General features: G+C 41.3%; 1 protein-coding gene across 1 annotated transcript in view; it reads left to right on the top strand.

The window, feature by feature from the left end:
- The window catches only part of IKZF3 (IKAROS family zinc finger 3), a 32,871-nt gene extending 17,519 nt beyond the window's left edge, over positions 1 to 15,352 (top strand). Inside the window, 5 exon segments of the mRNA XM_050911729.1 lie at positions 8 to 268; positions 955 to 1,122; positions 2,842 to 2,958; positions 9,273 to 9,389; positions 14,649 to 15,352. Of these exon segments, the coding sequence (XP_050767686.1) occupies positions 8 to 268; positions 955 to 1,122; positions 2,842 to 2,958; positions 9,273 to 9,389; positions 14,649 to 15,352 (1,367 nt within the window).
- The last annotated feature ends 2,184 nt before the right edge of the window (positions 15,353 to 17,536 follow it).

Below are 17,536 nucleotides of genomic sequence, written 5' to 3'. Positions count from 1 at the left end.
CCTGCAGATGATGTGGTTAAAGTGAAAGGTGAATACAGTGAAAGAGAGGAGAGTGCTTTAAATTCAGAGCCTATGGAAAACCCAGAAGAATCTGAAATGCCTTACACCTATCCCAGAGAATATAATGAATATGAAAGCATTAAACTGGAAAGACATTCTGGTTCATATGACAACGTCAGGCCAGCTAGTGGAAAAATGAATTGTGATATCTGTGGATTAGCCTGCATTAGCCTCAATGTCTTGATGGTTCATAAGCGTAGCCACACTGGTAAATATCCCTATATTATTCTTGTAAGAGCTGAATACTGAAAGGATAATAATTTGTAATCTAGACTACTTATTTTAAAAAAGGATACCCAAATCAGGATTTCCTTATTCTGTCCTTGACGCCACGTGTGATCTCTAGCAAGTTACTCTCTTTTCTGTGCCTCACTTCACCCACCTTTCTTCTTATCAGGATTGAATGTTAGTAAAAGCATGTTTGTGAGGCATTTTAAGAATTTTGGATGAAAGGCACTATGTAATTTAAGTATTTCAGGCACAAAACACAAGTTAGATTGGTTTTGTGCTGCCATTTCCAGTCTGTATATGTATTTCTCTTTGTGCTATACTTTGGCAACAAACCAATGAGCATCTTAGGTTTTGACCTGCAGTAAGATAAGACTTTTTTTTTTTTCTAAAAATTGCTAGCTTGTTGGAATCAGCCTCCTCCGGAACACCTATTTCCATGGAAAAACCGTACAGGGTTTTCCGTAGTTGTATACATGTTAAAAGAAGCTCTGACACCAGAGCTGCATGTAACTCCCACTGAAGTCAACGGAAGGGCTGTGTGTGTTTCTACAGAAAGAAATTGATCCAGTATCTCATTCTTTCCTCTTCCAAAAAGGGAAGGGTATGAGGATAGCATGATACCCACGTAACCATTAAATGTCCTTTTTTGTATGTCATTTTAAGGTGAACGGCCATTCCAGTGTAATCAGTGCGGAGCTTCCTTTACTCAGAAGGGTAACCTCCTCCGCCACATTAAACTACATACAGGGGAAAAACCTTTTAAGTGTCATCTTTGCAGTTATGCCTGCCAAAGGAGGGATGCGCTAACAGGTCACTTAAGGACACATTCTGGTAAGTGACTTCAAAGACACTTCATGTGTTTTAGATGTGTGTCACTAGGACACTGGGCGTGGAAAATAAAAGAGTCAGTCAGCAGAGTTTGCTCAGCCGGTCTAGTTTTGAAGAGTCGACAAATAGCAGTGACCACTCACTCTGCCTGCTGTGCTGATGGAACCGTCTCGGGACTCGGCTCCGCGCTTAATGCAGAAAGAGGGCAGACGGAAACCCGCTGCCACAGCTGTCTGCTGTGAGAAACGGCCAGCCTCGATACCTGCTTGCACAGCATAACTCCTTGGTATTTTCAAATGAGCGGAGCTAGCTATGCCAGCAAGCTTTGAATTTGAGGAGTAGCGTGAAGACATGCTTTGCTGGGACTTCCTTCCGTTCCTATCCTGAGCTGTTAGGATAGCTCTAGGAGGATAATCCAGGACAGCATGACTCCATTGCCAGTTAACACCTCGCTGTTGTGTAGTGCCTTTCATCTGAATGTCTTAACATGCTCAACAAATGCCAGTGGGTTTTCTCAAGACTGGTAGGGTGTTCCATCCGTTTCACAGATGGGAGAAATGGAGGCACAGAGCTGAGGTGACTTGAATAACAAGCCAGGTATAAATTGATTAATCTTAGTTCCTCCAGTTCTACAAGAGCCAGGTTGTGCTTACTCTTTGATTTGTGTACGTCTTGTGTTATACAGGGGCCTAGAAAGAAAACATTTATTCTAAATGATAGATGTTATCTGTGCACTGCACTTTACAGAAAAAAAAGTTCAACCTCACAAAGAATCAAAGTTAAAAATGAGATTATCTGACATGGATAAATGAGATTCTGATTTAATCAAGACCCAGCGCAGTGGTGGTGACTGTCCCCCACCAGCACAATGCTGAAAACATCATGCTTCAAACACATCATGTGGTTATTGTGACTGAAGTTCTTAAGAGCTGGCTTATTAAACAGTATAAAGAAAATCTCTTCAAGTGAATCACATAAATATGTGAACAATTGCATTAGCAGTAGGGAGTATGGTCTTTTTGCACGGTATACAATGCAAGGCTAGTTATATTTGCGCTGTACAGGGATCATATTGTGCTTGGGTGTGTTAGAGAATGTCTGCTCACAAAACAGTAATGAGATAATTTAGGAAGGGCTTCCAGTCCTTGTGTGTGAGGCACAGGGAAAGGCTGTGTGGATATCTTGAGTTACAAACAGGTTTGCTTAACTTAAATGAATTAGGAACATATTTCGCTTTACAATAAATGCCTTTGGAAATGGAATGAACCTCACATGGTTTTGGTTTGGTTTAACTTCATCGGTTTCATGAAATCCTTGAAAAATTCTGTGTAGACAGGACCTAGGTCAGGCAGTTAGGACAGTTGCAGTCCCGGTTTAGCAGCGGTACAGTTGGTCTTCCCCAGGGAAGTTACGCCAAGAAAAGTTGTCAGCGAGAGCAGAGCTCTAGGAACCTGAGCTCCTGGGAACAGTGTCTGATTGTAAGTCCTGTTTTTCTCTGGTGCTGAGCCTAGGGGATGAAGAGGAACTCTATGTGTCTGGTGGGTTTCACCCTTATGTAACCCTAATTTTGGGATGATTACAGTGCTCATAAGCTTCACAGAAATTTAAAGCATTCTCCATGAGCTGAATATATGCTATTAGTAACTATATACTTGAATGTCAGGGAGACAGTGTTTTAGGAGTCTCTTGTGGTTATTTTATACTGCGCTCTTATTTTTCTAGTGGAGAAGCCGTACAAATGTGAGTTTTGCGGAAGGAGCTACAAGCAAAGGAGCTCATTGGAGGAGCACAAGGAGCGGTGCCGTACTTATCTGCAGAATGCTGGCATGTGCGAGGCTGGTGAGTTTATCACATTACAGTGGTTTTTGGTTTTTTGGTACATTCCAGTGCTTAAAAAAGGGCATTGGGTAAGCTGTTAATTCACAGCTTGAGAACAGTTTTACCAGAATCATTTTCAGTAACCTAAGGGCTGTAACATCTTATAAAAGGGTCTGGTTTAATGCATCCCTCAGGCAAGTAGTTAAAGAATGCTTTCATTTTAATCACTTTTTTATTTCACAGTTACTTTGAATAAAACATCTAAAATACCTTGTACGCAGCATTTCTGTAGGTGACACTCACAGTAAGTTAAATTATTCCTACATTAATGCTATTATGTGGCTTTTTTTATTGGATGAGTTGATGCCCATGGTTGTTGACAACAGTTGTTCACGTCTCAGTCCGTTTGATGCTTCCTTTTCTTTAGAATAAGAACTGTTGGTCAGAATCGGTTAGAATTTGCAGAAGTTTTAGTGGCATGGATCTAGGGCATGGAAATGGGGTGGCATCCCAAAAAAGATCACTGATAGATCAGCTTAGGAGGTAGTGAGAGGTAAGGGACGACTTCAAGTATAGAGCTGTCTTTGAAAAAGGCTGAAGGTAAAATGTATCAAAACACAGTTTTTCTTGTTTTCCTTCTCACAGTCTCAGTGCCGCAGTTCTGAAAATACTTTGGTGAAAAATAACTGCCATAATCTTTGAGCCTGCTTTACCTGAATATTTCAAATCCTAAAATGAACTTGTGTGATTTAAGTCCCACAATACGCCAGTAAGTCAGGAAAGAATTACTTTTCCCATTCAGAGTCAGGGAGTGGTTGTGATGTCCCAAAAGATTATACAACTAATCCGTGGCAGAGCTGAGGCTACAATTTCGGAATTCAGGTTCCCATTCTTTTGCTATGCAGCCTTAAAAAAACAAACAAACAATAACTTTAAGGACTTGAGCTTCCTAGTTTTGATTGTGAATTTCAAATGGAATTTTCTTTTCAAGGAAAATGTTAAACTGAGTTTTCAGAGAAGAAAACTAAAATGTAAAAATATACTTAGAGAGATGACAGTGTTTAGCAAGCCCCTTTAATAATTAAAAAAAAAAAAAAATTGTATTTAGTGATATGATTATCAAGCAAAGACTCTGCAGGCATCATCACAAGCCGGGCCTGAAAACCAGCATGAAGACCCGTTGATATATGATGATACCTATGTGGGTACAAGAGTCTTTACCTGTGCAGAGTGAGTAGGTCGGTGTATCAGGCTTTATGACACATGCACGTGCAAAAACTGCCATAAAGAAACAATGATTTAACAAAGTCAGGGTTTTATAGTTTTTCGTGGGCTATCTTCTTTTCAGCAAATGACATGTTTTTTAAGCATTAGTAAAAGTAAATGGTTATCAGAATGTCAGCAAGTTTTGGTTTTCATGAGAACCCATACGTATTGTAACTGTGGTTTTGTGTTACAGTACATACTCCCATGATGGCAATCACTCCGAGATGTCCACGACGTGAAAATGGAAAACATGATACCTACTATAGATTGCTGCTTTTAAATGATTCTCATGGTTTATATTCATTTCAGAATAGCAACATTTCACTTATCCAGAATCTGCTATGTAGTACTTACTGCAGTAGTACAGTATGCCTTAAATTGGTCACAGAGGAAATGTAAATTTCCAGTACGACATGATGTGGCTGTACCCTATGCCTTTAAGACCTTCACACTTTTAAAAATATTGCATTGTTTTCAGTGGAGTAGTACGTTTTATGAAAAACAGGAACTCCAGTCTTGCTCAGGCATTTCCATTCAGTTCTCTGGTATCAGCACTCTGTTAGGTGACAGAATCAGAGAGAGGGAAGGCTGGAAAGGACTTCAGGAGGTCATTTTAGTGCATTTGATTTGGGTTTTTTCCCTCAGTGTAGCATTTTGCACTTGTGTTTAGTGAACATCATTTTTTTGATTTCTGACCATTTTCCTACTTATCTGCATCACTTTGAATTTTGGTACTTTCCTGAGGTCCTTCCAACCTTCTCATATGGAGCCACCTTTAAGTGCAAGTATGCTCTACATGCCATCATCCAATAATTAATTAAAATACTGAAAAGCATCAGGACTGTAGTAACCATTCTAGTTGCTTTTTAGTACGATGTAGCAGTGTGGAAATATTTCTGAAAGAAAGGTTTTATGTAACAATATTGTTAAAGCTTTGCTCAGTCCCTGATAACAATCTCTGGTCACATTGTTCTCATTGCACAATAACCCACCTCTCTGTTCTGCTCTCCATTATTTAGTGACCACATAGAGATGCTACAGGAAGCAATGCCTCTAATTTGAGCTCTGCTTTGTACTTCAGGGTGTTGTTAACGATGCCCACATGTTCTAAAAATTACACTCACATTTACGGTGTGACAGAAACCACACTATGGAAACAATTCGGTACAGGCTAAATGATCGAGTGTTCATGCTCTGGGCTGGAAGAAGAGTATCTGCTCTCTGTACATCTACAGAATGACATGATGGCTAGGTGACGGCACTGGTTTAGAGAGGTGGCTCGTCACTCAGTGATTACAAGAAAACATAAGTAGTCATTCATAATGGATAAATCACTTTTGCACAGAAGTTTTCTTCTGGAAGTGTTTTATAACCATGAGATCACAACTGAAATGTGCACACCACTGAGGCAGGCAGCAGTACTCAGAAGCACCACAGAGACATCTCAGGTGGTGATCAGGGAAGGCCATAATCAGTCGCTAGTCTTAGCTGAGTAGGAGATGGTGACCCAAGCTTAAAAGTGGTCAGGACATTGGAGCTAAACCCCATCCTACTGCTGTGTAAAATACCACGGTTAGGAGCTTGACTTTCCAGGTAGTTCCAGAGGCATTTGCGAGAACGCTGATCAGATCTGAACAACAGGGAAGAGGGTGATTTATTTGGTCTGCAGAGTTTCTTTCAGCATCCTTAGAGTTTGTGTTGTTTTCTGGCCATGCAGTTGAACCTTCAGAAGTATTTAGCTTGCAGGACATTTCAAGATCACAAGCTGAAATGGGTTAAGTGCTTTGGAAGTCTCAATTTTCTTAATAACTGCTCGTTTTTTCTCAGTGTAACGTTGAGCAGAGCACTTGACCATTTCTGTCAGTCCAGCCTGAAATTTATTTTTAGATACATGTTATAGTTAGATAATTAGTTCTTGAAACTAAGGTCACGATGTGCAGTGGAATCATCCAGTGGGTAAGGTAATTGAAGAGGGAGACAGGGCATGATTATTTCTCTCTGTTTGAGAAGTCTTTAGAGAATTTTGAGTGATTAAAAAAAATGTTTCCTAAATACTAAAAATATTATTCTTGGCTTGTTTATTAAGTGATCCAGAAGAAAGAGGTGGGTGAGATAATTTTAAGTTTGCTTTTGAGTAGAGAGCACCGTGTTGTGGGAGAGAACCAGTGTAACCACCTGTGTCTCAACGGGAGCAGATACTGTTTCCCTAAGGCTGTATTAGGAAGACATTGTCAAAGACCTTTTGTGGCCCATAAATAGGGCTTACTTTTTTTCTTTAGGAAAAAAAGGCTGTTAGCAAGGAGTGGAAAATCTTAATGGGAAAGAAAAGACCCTCAGCGTTAAAATAAAATGGCAGACAGACATCAAGCTGGAAGATTGATACTTACAGATGTCCCAGAACATATTATGTAGGTCAATAGTTACTGTCTCTTCAGCAATCTCGTCTGAGTAAAGACTATTGTTACCTCTGCAGGAAGCCGCTTGTCTGCCCTCTTGACACTAATTTAATAAAGTTCCCTTGGTGGCACATAAATAACATTGACAGCACAAGTAGTCACTGATACGCTCCGTGTAGCTTCCAGTGTGTTTCTAGGGCTGGCTAAGAGCACTTACAGAAACTTCACTCTGAGTTCTGCCAGAAGATAGAGAAAAAGAGTCTGAAAACGTGAACTTAAAGCTTTAATAGAAAATAAGAAAAATGAAGAAATGGTAGGGACCAGGGAGCTGCTTTTATGACATGGATGAATTGTGTTTTCTTTCTTTTTTTTTCTTTACAATGTAAATTTTTGAATATACAGGACTGTGTGTATTATTATCTTGTTCAGGGTAGTTGTGGGTTGTTGGGGTTTTTAAAATTTAAATTACTATTATTAATGACTGGAGCAATGATCCTGTCAAGATTACAAGCTTTCTGGGTTGGGGGTAGTTCAAACCTTGAACTGCAGTTATCTAAAGACAATATAAAGAGCTCAGAAAGCATATTCCAGTTTTTGGAGCATGAGAGTTAAACGGAAGTTCTGAAATTAAAAATCCCATAACATTGTTCTCAAGAACTAACTAGAGCTTCTGGCCAAAATCCAAACAGATGATGATGTTCTGCCTACCTAACTTTCCCTTATACTTTCAACTTAATCTGATGTTTTGTCTCACTTTATGTAAACTGTTACGTACTGTCTTGGTATTTCATGCTGGAAGCAGGTGCACTTTAGCAGCTGATGAATGTGTTTATGTAAGTCTCCAAACATACTAGAGTAATTTGGAATAAAAATCAGACTAGAAACGCAGTATGTTATTACCTTTAGGGCACTGTGTAAGCATGCCCTCTGTGGGTCTGGTTATCATGTATATCATGGGGTTGCAGCCTGATGAAACAGGACTAAGGTAGTGCTGCATTGAGCCCTATTATCCCATCCATCCTGAGTCATATTCGTAGCTAGTATTTGTGGCATCGAGGACTTATGAAGCACTTTACATTTTCAAAATGCTGAACAAACATTAACAAATAGTTCTGGCTGAGGTTTGGTGAGTCATGGTTTGTGCTGACTGAAACTCATATGATATCAATAACAGCAATAATAAACAAGTAAGGAGTGACTGACTTTGAAATTTATGGGGAAATGCTGCACACTAAGCTAGGGAAGGATGATACTGCATTTTTATCACTTGCTGTACTTAGCAAGCTGCAGTTTAAGTCCAATACTTAATAAAACTGCATTTAGCAGGACTGAAGTGATACCGAAGTGCTTGCATTATTTGCCTCTGGCATTACTTCTCTCTTACGTAGATTATGCTTCATATATTTAGGTATGCTAGTGCAATAGTAGAATAACACAGCAGCCAGTACTCTTTCACGGTGAGATCTGATCTGTTGTATTACCTGGGGAAAGTAAGTTACCCTTCCTTGTCTTTGTTTTCCTCTACTTAGATACCAACTCTTAAAGGCATGGGCAGCCTCTTAAAATGTGTCTAGTTTTCACCACAGTGGTCCCCGATGCTGCAACTCTTAGTGCTACATTTTAATATAAAAGTACCACTACCGATACTTGTTCTTCAGGCGAGAGCAAGCTTTTTGGGGGCAAGCCGCAGCAGTTATGTTCAGTATTAGTCTGGCAGTAGCGATATGAGGTGGCAGTCCTTCAGCTTGGCTGATCCAGCTCAAAAGCCTGTGCAGCCTCTATGAGGTGAGAGCAAGCAGTAATTTCCGTGAAATGATGGGCACTGGTTAGCACGGCTAGAGGAGAGCTCTGGAAAATGGTAAGATCCTTAAAACAGTCAGTGGCCCAGTCTCAAGGGAGTGATCGTAGGGCACGTGTACTTTTCCTAAAATTAGAAATTCTGCGGGTTGTAATGAGCTTTAAAACACCTAGTGCTAATGCTTACAAGTGTGCCAAAGAGAAAACATTCTTAATTACTTTTAGCTGTAGCATTTAGGAAAAAAAAATTAAGTGATAATGACACCTGGAAAAACATGAGTTAGAATTGAATATTGAAAGGTTATATTATTTTGATTTTAATGGAACATTGATATATTTCATACAAATTTCTTAGTGATTAGTTAAAAAGACATCTACGTATGACTGATATCTAAAAAAGTGTAGCAAGAGGACTGAATGTCTTATATTGAAGTTTTGAAGCACTGTGTCAGTCTGCAGGTGTCACACAGTCTTACTCAGAATAAAAAAGAAAGGCTAACAGAGGTTATATCTCCATCTACATTTTGTAACCAGCCCTTCCAGCCAGTTTATTTTACACTTCCTCTTGCTAATGAAGATATTGGGTTTGTATGGTTATGCTCTCCTTGCATGAGCTCAGGACTGCAAGATTAGTGTCTGTTTCTGTGCTTGGTTCCACTGACCGCAACTGGTGCCCAAGACGCAAAGAGCAAGAACGACAGAAAAAACAAAACAAGTTTACATCAGATCTCCAAACTGTTTCCTCCCAGTTAGTGTGGCAAACTCCGGAGATTAAACCATTCATCTCTTCCTTTTTTTTTCTTTTTTTTTTTTCCTTTTCACCTACGTGTTGTTTTTTTTGTTTTTTTTTTTTTCTTTTCACATTTTCCAAACTAGCAAGCGTGGAGGCAAGGCACATCAAGGCAGAGATGGGGAGTGAAAGAGCCCTTGTGCTGGACAGGCTAGCAAGCAACGTGGCAAAGCGAAAAAGCTCAATGCCTCAGAAATTTATTGGTAAGAACAAAAAACCTTTTCATGTGCAACAGTTAAATATGTGCAAGTTGGTAACCTATAGTACAATGTCTCTGCTTATTTTAAGTATCCTTCTCAACTTTATAATCTAATCTAATACAAGAGACTATGAATAAAGTAACTTTGATTATTCTGATGTGTTTTTAGTGATTTGTTGTAGGGTTTTGATTAAAATAAAAAGAATATAGTCTGTTAGATACTTAAACTGGATGGAAGCTGCTATTGTGCTTTGTGTCTATTTGTGTAGGCAATTTATAAATATATTTTATGAGCTTCCATGTGTTGTTTTCTGTACCTGTGCATTTGAAATGTTCTCTGCTAGGTTCAATGTTCTCTGCTAGGTTCTTTACAGGAAAAGACCAGGAAGGCTTAATGCTGTTAAGAGCTGAGTGCTCTTTCTAGTCAGCAGGCGCTGAAGATACTTGCAGGATGCATGTGTGGAATAAGGCCTAAAGACAGAAAAGTATTGGATTTCTGTTAGTCATCCTGCTGAATTTGAATGTGATTAAAAAATATCAAATCCTTTCTTGTGGTAATTTAAGCAACAAGATGTTTCCATAGCATTTTCTTTGCATTTCATTTTATATGATCAGAGTTTTGCATGCTGGGGATCTTAAATACTAGTTTGGCAGGTTCTGTGTTTCAGTGAACGCCTGATCCTCTTGGCTAGTCTTATTTCATTAACTTGCCTTTTAAGAAAATAAAATGTAACTCTTGTGTCCTGAGTAAAGACGTGACTTAGTCAGCAGCTATACCGTATTAGTACTAGTAATGCCTTATTTGTTATATTCTGTGTGGTTATATAAGGCACTGAGTACTTATTTTTCTTAATAGAAACTTTACCTTCAGAATAGGGGCCTGTGTGGTGGCTGGTGTTCACACACATGACCGGGGAGGGGAGAAGCGTGGGGCTGAGTGTGCAGGCAGGGATCAGCTGCTCTCAGACAGACCCACCTGGCAGAGGGACGTTCTGAGGACCTGTCTGGAACGTCTGGGGCTAAGGTCCAAACCTAGGTAAAGGTATGCTGCTAAATCCATATATACATAAAAGCAACTTAATTTTTGAAGGTAATGTGGCTCTTACTGGATTTGGTGGGTAGCACTGGACTTTCATCGATGAAAACCGATAACTTTTATTTAGACATCTTAGTACGGCTTTGAAAAGGTCACCTTTTTATACAGGAGTGAAGTAGCACCAGCACACTCCATCTGAGTGCCTTTGGGTACTTAATACTGAAACTGTTGACTGTGTGATTTAGACCTTACATGTCATGCTGTGATTCAAACAGCAATACTAATGCAAATGTTTTTGAAAATCTTTAGCTTCCTTTTTCTTAGCACTGAGATCAGCTTCACCCTATCTTGTTTTACAATTGCTACCAATTCAATCTTTATGTATTTCATTAAACACATCTGCAGCAGGACGCAACCACTCAGCGTGCGCTTAAAGTTAAGTACTAGTGTTTTTCTGATTTGTTTTGCCAGCATACTTATTACCATATGGAATAGATCCTTTTCTGATTTCTGATTGTGCTCAGTAACGTGGTCTGCAGATGGCATGAACTGGTACTGCGTCATGCAAGGGGTTTTGTGGAGAAGTTGGAGGACCCAGGGCAGTTCACCTAAAGGAACAAAATAACCGATTTCTGAAACTTACTGTTTTTCGAGAACCTATGTGCTTGGCATGTTCTTGTTAAGTAATGTGTGAAAAAATTATTCACTCCGTCCCTTTTATCCCTGGGAATTATATTTGCAAGAGCAGTCTGTGTGACCTTGATTTGACTTTTTTGACTTTCTGAACTGTATGTGTAGGAGGGCAAATCTGCCAGGACAGCTTTGTGATTTCTTGGGAAGCAGCGTACTCAGAACAGGTGCTGATTTTTCATTTTGTCAGGAAGAAGGGATAGAGATGTATACTAACAAGGCATCTTTGTTAGACTTCATTCACAGAAATGAGCCAATTGATCAGAAAAAAAAAAAACCCTTTGTTGTTATTTGAGGGCTCTACAGAGATTCATACAAGCACCAGGAGTCTTGCCCACTTCACTTTTTCACATTTTCATCTTCAGTAGCTACCTTGTGTGCACAAGTATAAGTCTCAAATAAGGACACAGATCAGCAGACCGTATACTTGACTCTTAACCTCTGCACTAGGCCCCTCTTCAAAGGCTTCTCCTGCAAAGATTCTGTCCTCAGCTTTTCCTTTAGTAATGAGGGAACAAGGATTTGAACGGAAGTTTTATGATTTTCTGTTTCCTATTTTGCTGTGGATTTCTATTTTCCATGTATATGGACCAAATCTACAAACCCTGGCTTTTTGTACTTCCTGGTTTGATTAATGAACAGATATCTAAACAAAAAAAAACAAATAAAAATAGCCCAGCAGAACAGATACCTGTGCTGGTGGTACTTCACTGCTGTATGAAACACTCGTGGGGCTGTATCTTCAGTTGACGCCAGTCGAAGTAGCCATTGGAGTCAATGTATTTCTGCCAGTTTACACCAGCTGAGCATCTTGGCCCACAGGCTTCTATTTCTTCCTTTTTAGAAACAAGTTCTCTCTGTGACCAGGAGTAAAAATATATTTCTCATAGTGGTAAAAGTGCTAGTGCAGTTCTGACAGAGTAACAAACACCATTATCCCCCAGCGTGCAAAGTCTAATGAGAAATTGCCTGCTTTGGTTAGCACAGCGGCAGGAAGCAGGTTCACTCCCTGTTTCCAGTGTCCACACCTCATCAGGTTGCAAAAATCTACGTACATTTTAGAGTAAGTGAAGCATCACTCAGCAGCACATGAGTATGTGTCATACGCTATGGCTCATGTGTGAATTTTGAAGGGGAAAGCTTTTGCATTGCACTGAGACAAAAAAAAAAAAAGAGGAAAGGTGTTCTGCTCACCAGTGGCTGCTTTGTAAATGAACACTAGAGAACCTGTAAATGTAATTTTTAATGTGGTGTTTTCCAGTAACTTTGCGGCACTTTGCCTAGTGCAGATAGCAGCTTAACTTGGAATAATGTATTACATTGTCCTGCCGGCTACAAAGATAAAACATCAACTGCTTTCGGCGCAGTCCGTCTTACTGACCCCCCAGTCCCCATATATTCCTTTCCCTTTTTCTAAATCCTTGGTAACAACTTCCTCCTGACTGATTGCTGCCAGTTTTGAGTGAAGCACTGATCTGGCTTTTTGTCTCTTTCCATGGAAAGGTTTGCTGTATTTGACTGGGGGGAAACAAAATAAACAATCAAGAGTGCCTGCCCCCCCATCCGCTTGATTGCGATCCGGTGCCATAGCTTGACGTTCTGGATATACGATTAGCACTTTCTGTGGCACTTTCATGCAGATTCAGTCTGCCTAAATATAGGCATCTTACTGAGGTATCGAAATCAGACGCGTGCTTGCCTTGGGCAGTCTACGGAGACAGAGCCGGGGGGGAGAGAGAGAGAGAGAGAAGCCATTCTTTACGTAATGCCTTGTCCTCCCAAAGTATCTTAGAAATGTTGCAGCCTGGTTTACGGCCTGATTTCTTGCCCTCTCGTATAAGGAGTCCACATCTGATGTGCCGTGGCCTTTTAAAAGCGTACAGCAACATGACAGGTTAATGTATGTCAGAAGAGCATTTGGGTGTTTGCATTTCACTTGATATAACTGGTAATTTAAGGGAGACAGAATGGGCTATTGTGGGGACTTTAAAAAGCCACCAGGATAGTGGAATAACAGAATACTGTGAGAGCCTCAGTGATCATACGTTGCATTTTTTGTGTCTTACCTTACGACAGTGAATCCTAGCCCAAAATTTATAGGGAGTCCTGTCTATTTTTGCTTTTGTTGCCTTTTTTTTTTTTTCTAAATTTCAAATTTGTTCACATCTTTCACTTGCCTGGAGCTGGCTTTATGAGTCATACAAATGTGCTGTATCGTTTTGTTTCCTTCTGTGCAAAGTTGGATAGTAAGTTTTGTTGAGGGTTGGAAGCAGTTACACTCTTGTGGTTCACTAACCTTTTTGAGTGTTTTATAAGAGAAACGTGAGCTCCTGGTTTTCTGCCTCTGCAGTGAAACCTAATGAGTTTCATATACATTGAGTCATGGTGTTGACAGGTGACTGATAAACATCTGCACTATTCGAGTTACCGTAACTAAAAGATTAGTGGATCTGATGTTTGCAAGTCACTTGCACATGAAACATGTGGTCTGGTCCATTTTTTTTTAAAGCTATGAACGATTTTATGTTTTATGTAACCACAGAATTCGGTTACTTATTTCTAGACATTCACCAAAAAAGTGACTTTAGTCCTTTTGGGGTGCAGGTTTATTTCCTCCCTGCACCTGGCATAGAGACAACCAGTTGCAGTGTGGTGCCCAGCCCACTCTCCCTTGCCTTAGTCCTTGCTAGAGGAGGCGTGAGCAGAATTTCAGGTACACGCTCTCTTAGCTCTCCTCCCGTTCTGTCTTAATTTAGAGTTCAAAGCCCTAGCACACCCAGAGAGGAATAAATTTCACTCCTCTTTCACCAGCCCCGTACCAATTGACCCTAAATGTGTTGTTCTATACATACATACCTAGCTGCCAGTGTTAGATTATCTGAAAATCTGCGCAGAGTTCAGAGAAACCAGGCGTGGTGCAGAGGAAGCTGTAGTTGTCAGAGGACAGTGGGGAAAATTGACTTCGGTGTCCAGGGACCCAGAAAAGAAGACTCTCTCAGATGGGTAAAAGTAATGAAAAGTGCATCAGATCTCAGCCGGCACTTGTCTTCGCTTTTTCTGTTAGAGAGGGGTACGCTTCTCGGGGGACAAGTCAGGAACGAAAGGTTGCAGTCTTGGTACCGAAAATGGAGTACTTTGGTTCATTATCCATTAGCTCTTTTACAAGTATTTTCATTAATGATTATTTACCTTTTTCTAGAAAAAAGGTGAGAGAAGCTAACCTATGGAAGCTTTGATAATATTCTTCCCCTTAAATCCCAGAATAATTTAAAGATCTAATGGTGATTTGTCCAGTAAGTATCCTCACCACCACCTCCATTAAATTTTTGCTTCCAAGGCTGGACTTTAAAAAATAAATAACAAACGCCCCCCCAAAACCCCACCCAAAAGCTACTTGTGTATATGAACGGCCTCTTTCTGCAGAGAACATTTCATGCCTCTCCACTTCCCAGAGACCACTGTCTTTAGAAAAGACATCACGGAGTTTAAATACTTCTTTGCCCACCCAGGTACTTTAATACCTCTCCTCTCTTGCAGGTGAGAAACGACACAGTTTCGATGTTAATTATAATTCGAGTTTCATGTACGAAAAGGAAAGCGACATAATGCAAGGACGCATGATGGACCAGGCCATAAACAATGCCATCACCTACCTTGGGGCTGAAGCCTTGCGCCCTCTTGTGCAGACGCCGCCAGCTCCCACCTCCGAAATGGTCCCTGTCATAAGCAGTCTGTACCCCATACCGCTGACCCGCGCCGACGTGCCAAACGGCGGCTTGCAGGATGCCGAGAAGAGCCATGCCCACCTCAGGGACAAAAGCCTGTCTTCCGACAGAGGCCTTTCCCCAAACAACAGCGGCCAAGACTCCACAGACACTGACAGCAACCACGAGGAGCGGCAGAACCCCACCTTCCATCAAAGCCAGATGATCCCCGCTCAGGCCCGCAACGGCCTCCAGTCCTTGAAGGATTTCCCAAGGCCGTATGACATAATCAAGCCACCTGCCATATGCCCGCGCGATGCCTTTAAGGTCATCAACAAGGAAGGGGAAGCCATCGGGGTCTACCGGTGTGACCATTGCCGCGTCCTCTTTTTGGATTATGTGATGTTCACCATCCACATGGGCTGCCACGGGTTCCGCGATCCCTTCGAGTGCAACGTCTGCGGGTACAGAAGCCATGACCGATACGAATTTTCCTCACACATAGCACGAGGAGAGCACAGAGTAGTACTCAAATAAAAGGACTGGTTTTCCAAGGTCAAAGGCTTTGTTTTAGATTGGAGGGGAGGTTTGTTTGGTTGGTTTTTAATTAGTATAAAGAAATTTCTTGAGTATTTTTCTATGCCAGTTTTTAAATGAGTGTCACAGGGAGGTGACACCTTTTTAAAGTTTTCTTTACAAATAATGCAGTGTTCTGTAGCATCTATGCGTAGCTGCTGTGGTGAGTGGTACTGTATAAAATACCAGGAGCGGAGACTGATTTTTATATGAACTTTATTTTTGTGAAAATTAAGAGCCATTTAAGATGTTTTTGTTTTTTAACGTGCATTTGTTTTTATAATGTATGCTTTAACTCAGCGCAAAAGGTTTTTATGCCCTGCTGCCAGTTCCCCTGCTTGGTCAGATGTATAGTCAGAAGTATATAGGAGGGGCTTTTTCTAGCTGTTACAATCCCGATGGTCTTCAAACGGCTAATGACCGAAACAAGGGAAACGCGTGTCTGGGAGGGATTATTAATTCCTCTTTGAAGGTTTTCCCCTAAGTCTTAAAGAGCATGTGGCCCCACCACACTTTCATTTTTCTTACCCCTCTGTTCGCCTTCTTTAAAGTCACTCCCACATGCATCTTACTCAGTAATAGCAAAATAAGAAATGAGACCTATTTTGGGGTTGGGTTTTTTTAACAGCATGCATTTTTGGGATACCCAGTGAGATCATCGGTTGGCTCATCCATGCAGTCTGGGGGAAATCCTGACTTTCACTGATGGAAAGCCCTCCTTTCTGATGGATGCCAAGAACGAGGACGGAACTGCGCTGTGCGTTGTGCCCCCGCCTTGCTCCTGCTCAGCTCCAGCAGCAGAACTCGCGGCCGTGCCGTCCGCTCCGCGGCCAGCCCTGGCACGCAACGTCCCTGCGGACGGCGGGAGGCGTTGGGCTCGGAGCGGGAGTCGCCCTGTCCTGGCAGCAGACGCCGTGAGAATCTGCATACGTGAATGTGTGGGAGCTGACAGCTCAATCACGCTGTCTGGTTTTACGTGGGGATATCCCTCGGAGTGAGATGTGCTGTTTTGCAAAATGAGTATTTACAATTACTTTGAAGCTGGTTTTTAAAATAGTTCTTTTAATCTAATCATTGCCTTGCAGCTGTATTATTAGTCACTGTGCTGAAGATATGAATTTGATAACAGTTTTGCTGAGTGAATGTTTATTCTTTGCAAAGTATTTTTGTATAATGTAGAGTTAGGTGTGTTCTGATGGACTTTTTGCATCCATTGTATGGTTTGATATCTACCTTGCTTGTGTACTTTTTCGATGTTGCCGTGCCGATATCCGTGGTGATCCATCTGTTTCCATGAGGGAAGGCTGGGGCACAGAGACCTAGGTGGAGGGCTGAGGGTCAAGAAATTCTGAATTTCATTCCTCCCTCTGACCTAGGCTCACGCTTTTGGCTCAAGTACTTTCTCCCTCCCTGAATATTAAGGTACAAAAAAGAAAATTTTATTCATTTTTCCCAATAAGGGAACGTCTGAAGAAGGATAAATTAGTCTGCAGAGTGCTTGAGCATCCAGAGTGCTGTAGAAGTGCTAGATCCTAGATCCTGCTTATCCTTGGGGGTAAGGAGGACACTTTTGCTACCTTGTGTGACGTTATGTGCATAGTTATAAAATAGGTTTAGGGTCTTTTCCGATAACCAGTTTCCCATCATGAGGCACATACAGTGAGCGAGTGGATGTTGGTTCTTCCCCGATGAATACCCATTGTCACGGCGTGACAAACGATCCTTCTGTGGGTGAGGCTGCAGTTCCACCAAGGGCTTAACCCGATCATCTGAGGACTGCCTTCCGGGCAGCGGCCTGGACTTGGAAAGGCTTCAGCCGATTCCCCGCTTCAGTTAGTGTAAATCGTTCGATAACGCCATCTCTCCTGCTGCGTTTTCGTGGGGGAAGCGACCGAGTTACACGCACAGCGTGGCTGATGAAAACGCTCCTCATGCTTCAACAGAAGTGAATAAGATTACGCATAGTAAAACGTAACTTGTCGTTTGCACAGGAAGCTCCTCAGATTGCTGAATGTGTGTCACGCAGCACCGCCGGTTTCTTTCTCACGCCGCTACCGAATCCTTGAAAACACTCTTCAGATTACTCTCCCACTCTTCACTTACCGCCAGGCAGGGCTTCAGCCACCTACCCTTGCTTCCCAGATA

This window comes from Gymnogyps californianus, chromosome 28, assembly GCF_018139145.2.
Source record: "Gymnogyps californianus isolate 813 chromosome 28, ASM1813914v2, whole genome shotgun sequence".
Classification (NCBI taxonomy): Eukaryota; Metazoa; Chordata; class Aves; order Accipitriformes; family Cathartidae; genus Gymnogyps; species Gymnogyps californianus.
This window is presented reverse-complemented; position numbering and strand designations above follow the sequence as displayed.